An 8,449-nucleotide genomic window follows, 5' to 3' on the forward strand; every position below is an offset into this window, starting at 1 on the left:
TTGAGCTATTTCACTGTGGTGCAATGACTCTTAAAAGAAAGACTGCAGGAAGACTGCAATCCAGTGAACGTGCTCCTTTTCCACCTCCCTCATTTTCCTCTTGCTGCAAAAACAGACTGGGAAAAGCAGATGGGCTCTCTGATCTCAAAGTGAAGAGCCAGCAGCGCCCTTAAAAGCAACTTCAGAGACAACCCTAAGCAGCCTCTAAAACCTGAGGCTGGGGAACATTTGGAGAACCAAAAAACTACAGGGGATAATGCTGCCAAACTCTGAACTCTCAACTGAGCATGTGCCAACTGAGATTTTTGAAAAGCTTATAAAAGAAAAAGGCATTACCCTGGCACCAGAACAATGGCTATCCACTTGTTCTATTTCTAGCTGTTGCTCCAAAGCGCAGACACAATAGAACTCAATGAAAAAGTTAAAAATTTTCACAATCAAACATGTGTTTGCTTTTTGGGTTTTTTGGTTTTTTTTTGTTTTTTTGGGTTTTTTTTTTTTTTTTGTTTTGTTTGTTTGGTTTTTTCTTAACCCAGACTCAGTTTAAGGAATGTCTGAACAGAATTTTCTTCAAACATTTTTAAAGCCAGTTACATGGAAAATCTTTCTTTGGCAAATTTACATGGAACTGAAAACAGGATCTTAAAAGGGAAATACTGGGCAACCTGAATTCAGGAAAGTACTTCTAAGTCAATGTCAATATAATAACTGAAATTGCGTAAGTGGCACAGGTGGTTAAAACTCAAGAGAAATACAGGTTCTAACTTAAGCATTTATTTATGTTTAAGTTTTTCAAATACTTCACAATTAAGAGCATTATATTATAACTCCTCTAAAAATGCAAAGATTCACAAAAAGATTTCCAACTCACATGCTCTAGCATTCCCTTTTATAACAGGCAGCCAATCAATGAAGCAAAGACCTAACTAAAGCTGATTGACTTAAATGACGTCTCCTTCTCTTACACTGGAAGCCTGCATATAGAGGTCACTTGACAGCATTTCCACAGTTTGCCTCAACCGTCTCATCACCTTTAGCCCCTGACTATACTTATGAACCAGTAAACACCTTAAAACTTTGATGACACAGAAATACGTTCTCAGTATCCAAAACTGCCCCTTGCCAGACAGTACATTACTTTTCTCCTTTCTGTAAGACAACCAATCACTATGGAAAATATTGCAAGTATCTGATCAGTTTTCAGAAACCTAAAGTATGTTCCTCTGACACTCCTGACCCCTTACAATGTGAACTCAATTTTTCATTCATCTAAGTGATTGCTCTTGGTTGTACTGCCTTTTAGAAGAATGTGGTGCATTCTCAGTTTTCTGAATGGATTGCTGGTGTCAGAATTAACTGAATTTCTTTCTCTCTTCCCAGCACTACCTTGTTCTAGGCTTGCTTTCATGTAACCAAAGACAAATGAAGTATACAGCTCATGTAAAAGGAATCACAGAAGAAAACATACTCTCCAGAGCTGTGCCACTGAGTATACCACACAGTAGAAATACAGCAGATTAAGATTTCCGTTTCAGGTGGTACTTACTCATGTAACTGCAGTTATCACGGGTTGGAAAACACGCACTGGCTTACAGACAGTGGAGCAGGCAGTTCATTTGGGGATGTACAATGTATTCTTCCATCAGCAGTATAAGATTTATTTATTTATTTTTTTAATTTGGCTTCTTCAAAGGAACATGGCACAATGCCCACTGGAACAAATGTAGGTATACTGTCTCTCCTGTCTCTGATTCACCCAGTTTCCAAATTCAGACCTTTCATCAATGAGAAAGAGTATTTCTGGTATCAACAGTAGATGGTACTATGCAATGTGAATAGTTTACTTTTAGTAAGCACGTTGCTGCCCCTGCTGACTAAATGGATTATGCTTCATATCCATAATTGCTGGTTTACAATTACCAGAATTCAACATTATGTAATGACTAATAAGTGCAATACACTTATTAGTCAAGCAAGCATTTATTCATAGAGCCTGAACAGGATCCTAGATATACTGGGAACCATCAGATAAATCAAGTAACTACCTGAACACCACAAGAAAACCATAGAATATGAAGATTAAGAGATATCCTTTGTGTGACAGTTGTTGCATATCTACATTTCTGCATTTTGCCCTCAGGCATTCCAAACAAGCAGTCTGAAAATCAGTTATACTTCTTTGATTCCTTAAGGAAAACGTGCCACTTGCTACTCAAACACTGGATAGAAAATAAAAAAAAGATGTGTTCACATTGTTTCAAACTGGGGTAGTAAGTAGACCACAATCCCAAACCAGGATTTCAGGAGCAGATGCCAGTTGAAAACCAACTAAGTGGAGAGTTCAAATCAGGGTTTACTAAGTGGAGGTAAGAGGTCTTCCATCAGCTACTTGCCAATACCACCATGTAGGGCTTATCAAAGAAAGTGGCAGGTCAGAGTGGAAAGCCACCTTGCTGATTTTCCATTGGTTTAATGTACCTCTGTATATGAGCTGAAGCAACTTCTTGGCTGTTCGAACTCATATCCAGGCCAGACTAGTGCTCTGTTTACCTCCTGATGCTCCCCAGGAACAGGACTTGGCTACTGTGGAAAACCGACCTTATAAACTCAACACCCCACCCCCCACCCCCCACCCCCGGTATAAATTGTTGTGTTTTCCAGCACAAAGTGGAATAAAACTATAGATTATTACAGACATATTCAAGAAGTATTCAGGACTAAGTGCTCCAATTTTTAAGCAGCCTGCTGTATAAAAATCATAACTAGTTTTGCAAAACCCCTTTCCAACTAGTCTTTTTAAAAAAGTTCATATAAACACTAGTGCTGTTAGCAGAGGCACTAATACAGAATCTAGGGAAGTACCTGCGTAAAGACAAACTCTGAATGCCAACGAGTTCTAGTAAGCCCTAATGCTACGCCACACTATCATGTCCCCTGTTCATGTCATATATTTTAGAAGTATTGAAGAAAATACTTAACATGGCTTCAAAACTTTTTTTTGTATACTTTAAATTCCTACCATTATTTAGGATCACATAAATTGGCAGGTATCACAGGTGAAAATACAACCTGAACTTTCAAACCAGATAAATAATGAGAATAACCATTTAGAAACTGCTTAAAATAATCTGAACAGATTTCATACAAACAAATCCAAGACACTAAAATGGAATATCCCAAGCACAGACACGGGCTGGACAGGGAATGATGAAGAGCAGCCCTGAAGAGAAGGACTTGGGGTATTGATTGATGAGAAGCTCAACATGAGCCAGCAGTCTGTGCTCGCAGCCCAGAAACCAACCATATCCTAGACTGCATCAAAAGGAGCGTGACCAGCAGGTCGAAGGAGGTGATCCTGCCCCTCTACTCTGCTCTCATGAGACCCCACCTGCAGTACTACATCTAGCTCTGAGGGAAACAAGATAAGAAGGAAGTGGACCTACTTGAGCAAGTCCAGAGGAGGCCACAAATATATAAAAGGGCTGGAGCAACTCTCCTATGAAGACAGGTTGGGAGAGTTAGGCTTGTTCAGCATGGAGAAGGCTCCATGGAGACCTTAGAGCAGCCTTCAAGTATCAAAATGGGGCCTACAAGAAATCTGGAGAGGGACTTTTTGTAAGGGCATGTAGTGACAGGACAAGGGGGAATGGTTTTAAACCAAAGGAGGGTAGATTTAGACTAGACATTAGGAGAAAACTCTTTACTATGAGGGTAGTGAGGCACTGGCACAGGTTGCCCAGAGAACTGTGGCTGCCCCATCCCTGGTAATGCTCAAAGGGCTTTGAGCAATCTGCTCTAGTGGAAGGTGTCACAGCTCATGGCAGGAAACAGATGACCTTTAAGGTCCCTTCCAACCTAAACCAGTCTATGATTCTACTAATATATTATGACATGATTGCCTTGTAATACTAAGGCCTTACTTCATGATCTGTAAGTTCACAAGACCAAGTTTCTCCAGCCCTAGGACTGGATTAATTCATGGGAAAAACATCCCGGGAAAGCTGGAAACATTTATTTCCCTAATTTCCTCTTTCTTTTTCTTTTCTTTTTTCTTTCACAGCTGTGCTCAGAAAGTTGGTTGTAAGTACTCTTAGGATAGAAAAGTTGAAAAATCTATACAAATTAACAAAACTAGATCTATGATATTATTAACATAAGTCATTTGGATCTATTCAAACACGCCAACATTTGGTAATGAGAAAGATCCCTCCGTATACTGAAATTGAATAGAATCTTAAAGGAGATACAAGTCAGTATTTTTTCACCCTATATCTCATTAGCACCATCCAACAAAGTACTACAAACACAAAAAAGTGACTAAGGTCTTATTGGTATAGTCATCAAAGTTCACAGAGAAAAAAGCTTTTGTAAAGTGTAAGCTTCTGTATGTTTTAAGTTGCCACAGTCAGCAATAGCTTGGTTGTAGGTATTTTGTGCTGTAATTCTTTGAAATTTGCAATTACAATAATAATCTGTTAGAAAATGCATGCAAAATATCATATAAAATACAAACAATAAATTACAAAGCAACCTCCATTCATTAAGAAACAATTAGAAAAACTTTCAGCAGAATTAACTTTATGCACACACAATTTTATCTGCATGTGCAGGCTGTTTAGAATGATTTAAGCATTTTAAAACTGAAATTAAAAAAGATATACATATTTAAAACAATAGCATTATATTAACTTTTAAAAATACCTTTGTTTCTAGTGATTGAATTAAGAAAATTAATTATAATGATACAAATACAGCACTATTTGAGATTATGTCAGCTTTTCAATTACTAACTCTTATTCTTACGACTATAACTCAACAGCAAAAAAGTACTATGTGTTGAAAACTGGCCGATGGTTTCTTGCACATGAAAAAAAAAAAGGCACATGAACGAGTGTAAAAGTTGTCCTAATGTTATAAATTATACACAATTTGAAATAGCTATTGTGTGAAAATTTTTTACTTCCTTCAAAGGAACTGGCTGCCCCCAGAGGAAACTGATTTGCTTCAGAATTTTACAGAATCAGTATCCTACCACACAGAAACATTTCATTTCAAGCAGGATTTGTGCTGGAGCATTCCACCTCAGACCTGCAAATATTATCTGATACAGTGCAAAGTAATGCAAAAGGTTCTGAAACACAGATTGACCCAATAAATTGCCAGTATTTCTGCTGCTCCATGAAGCACATTAAAGATAAGTATAAGGCACAAAGAACAAAATCCTGCAGTTGAGAGAACACTTGTAAGATGGAAACTTTTCTGAGGTAAAGTGACTATGGAGCTACACTATCCACTTTTTACAGCTTAGCAACTTAACCCACTAAAAAACCAGACTTGTGTCTGCATTCAGAAGCTGAGAATTTCTGTATTTCATACTATGCTAATTTTTGTTCATGATAGCCTAACACCACCCCAAAACTTTCTTCAACATTGAAGAATGGACACCACTAAGAGGAGCCTGATGAATGCAAGATGTGACCTACAGTAGCCTGCAGAGTACAGAAGATCTGGGCAGCACTGTGAGGGTACTGTAAGACATTGTGAGGATGCTGTACATCATCCAGTGGAAACTACCTGCATTCAACATGGTTTCAAGTCATTTCAACATTTCAAGTCAATGACAACTGCATACTTTGTTGCCATTTCCACGGTGTCAGCTTTCCTGCATGTGAAATAAGCACACAGATCTTTCCCGCCCTCGGAAGGGTACTGTGAATTACTACAACAAAATTTCCAAAGCACTTTGAGATCCCTGGATAAGGGTGCTGGGTGAGTGTGAAAGTTCTTTCCATATGCTTTTTTATCTTCAGAGTACAACTTGGATCTTACTTTGCTTCCAGTGCCAGTGCAATGATGCCTGCAGCCATAGGTGCAGAGGCTGAGGTTCCAGTATGGCTGTCTGTGCAACGCTGCCTCAGGTCTGTGGTGATCTGGAAGAAATTGAATGTGTGAAATTTAGAACACAGCTTTAGAAATCAGAACAGGTTTCATTTACTCGAATGAGCTGCATGTACATGGAGAGTATTTCCTTCTTTCATTGCAAGGAAAGAAAAAGAAAAAGAAAAGGTGTCTGAATACACGACATCACGCTCAGAGCCTGAAGTCAGTTGTGAACTCGGAGAAGTTCACAAGTTCCCTTGTTGCACTGAAAACGTAAGTTATTCTCCATTCTTTTCAAGGCATGATAAACAAAAAGACTTGCCATGCAGAGCGTTTTAAAACAGCACAATTAGACCTCTGCCCTTCTATTGCCTTTATAGAGCACTTTCCATCTAAGAATCTCAAAGTGCTTCACAAACAAGAATGAACTCCATCTTACAACACCCCCTATGTACAGACTGGTTACTCTCAGAGGCTATAGAGAGATACGGAGAGGTTAATTAGCTTGCCTGAAGTCACACTGGAACTATGTGACAGAACAGAATACCGTTAGGCTCATGCTAAGTACTGTGTTTAATCCTTCCTTCATGCCTTATGCAAAGATTCACATGAAATTAAGCAACAACTCACTGGAAAGTCCTGATGTAATCACAGATTTGACCTAGACATTACCAGCTAATTAGTTATTTGCAGCTTTAAATTGTTACATATTGCTGAAATACACGCTGCCTTATATTTTTATACATAATCTAAAGTGGATGTATAAACTGTGACCTGCAGTACCAACTAGAGACACAGTCTTCTACTTTGTGTTAGGATATCATAATGAATTTTAGGCAGATTCTGTCTGTAAGACACACAAAAAATGCGTTTATTCTAAATTCCACTTCTTTTGGGCCATCTAAAGAGATTATAATCTATGGTCTTCTTCCAGTAGTTGCTAGAAGAAGTAGCTGCTAGCAAAAGTAAGGCAGTAGAGACAGGAAGTCACTACTACCTAACAGAAGCTCAAGCAAAACCCATGCAGACTTGAGAAAAGTTACTAGCAGACAGCAGTCCACAGCATGGAAAACTCCATGAAGGCAGCAGAGTGAATGATGTGTGACACCAAACCTTACTATCAGCATTTCAGCTGATCTCTGAGATTCAGTCACTACAAGACACCTGCCTAGGGGGCAAGGAAGCTGCTTAAACAGCTTCCTACCTAAGCACCCAGAATTATTGTGTCTCCATTTCCTGTAATTCACTAGTATCACACTTCATTTGCAACACAGATAAGCAGAAAGATGGGCAAAGGAGAGATGAGAAGATCAAAACATCACAAAAAATCATAGGGCATGTAAAAATGTCTGTCCAGATTTTAAACTGGAAGATACCCAAAATATGATCTGAAGGAACAGCCACATCCTCTCTGGGCAGAATGCAAGCAATTGCATGCAGAAGGGTTATGTTTCATACATTTGCATTTGCCATATTCAGTAGTATATGTATTACATAATTTGTACAAGGCCGCTTAAAGTTCTTACGACATATAAGCATACACACGCTAACACAAAAGGCTTCTAATAGTGAAGGTGCTAACAGTACCAGGAAATTATTATTGAAAGCAAGTAGTGAGCAAGTGAAGCAAAAAGTTTTAAGAAACTGGAGGAGGGATTAAAGCATTTATAACATCATATCCTTACATTAGTGAACTTACTAAAAGTCAGATTTTTGAATAACGAAGTCCAGAAAGAACCTTTTTCCCCCTATTATTTCATATCCTTCATAAATGCACACCTTGTTAAATAATTTCTTTTATCTGTCATCAGCTAAAAGTTGAACCCCATAAATAAAATATTCGTGTAATGTCTTCTCTCCTAATGATTATATTAATTTAAACAATGAAAAGTAAGTGTTGGAAAAACCTTTATGCACACAAATCCCGTAAAAGTCCTTACAATATTAAGCAGTGAAACTGCATCGGGAACTGTCCTAACATGACATTGCCTTTATTGTAAATGCAAGTAGTGATTTTGCAGGTGGGACTAACATGTGCAAGGACTACAGGATGACATGCACCCAAATAGATAAAAGATTCAGGTATCCCATTTGTAAAAACACTGGTCAGTGCTGCGGCAAGAAGTAGAAGGGAGGTCAGGAAAAAGAGAGGGCAGGAAAAGGGACTAACACATGCTTGTCTCTTTTGTAGCCTAGTACCCTGTCCCTTGCAAAAAAAGTGGTGCAGCAGGCACTTTCCTCAGAGGACCACAGGTTAGCAAAGCCTATGGGAGCTCAGGCAGAAAGAACTGCCCTCAATAACAACTTTTTCTTAACAGACAGCCTCTCTCAGTACAGTGAAAAGCACACTGCATTATGCTATCCGTATCATTCATCCTCTGGAATACTATGCTTCCAGACTGTTTTTATTGTCCTGTAGCTACAGATATTAAGCACAACAAACCATGACAGCTCTTTATTTTGCAAGGTTGTCTCTCATATTCAGAGCAGATGTTGTGGCAGCAGTTTGAACTACAGACCCTTATCTCTCTCCCTCACTCAGCAAGTATTTCCGCAGAAAATGTGTAGG

At 38.6% G+C, this 8,449-nt stretch overlaps 1 protein-coding gene across 1 annotated transcript in view; it reads right to left on the minus strand.

Moving 5' to 3' along the window:
• Nucleotides 1-5,829: 5,829 nt before the first annotated feature.
• The window catches only part of LOC104402012 (proprotein convertase subtilisin/kexin type 5-like), a gene marked incomplete at its 3' end in the record, with an annotated part of 31,019 nt that continues 28,399 nt past the window's right edge, over nt 5,830-8,449 (minus strand). Inside the window, exon 4 of the mRNA XM_010009773.1 lies at nt 5,830-5,930. Within this exon, the coding sequence (XP_010008075.1) occupies nt 5,830-5,930 (101 nt within the window). The remainder of the gene's footprint in view (nt 5,931-8,449) is intronic.

Source organism: Nestor notabilis, unplaced genomic scaffold, assembly GCF_000696875.1.
Source record: "Nestor notabilis isolate BGI_N333 unplaced genomic scaffold, ASM69687v1 scaffold3672, whole genome shotgun sequence".
Classification (NCBI taxonomy): domain Eukaryota; kingdom Metazoa; phylum Chordata; class Aves; order Psittaciformes; family Psittacidae; genus Nestor; species Nestor notabilis.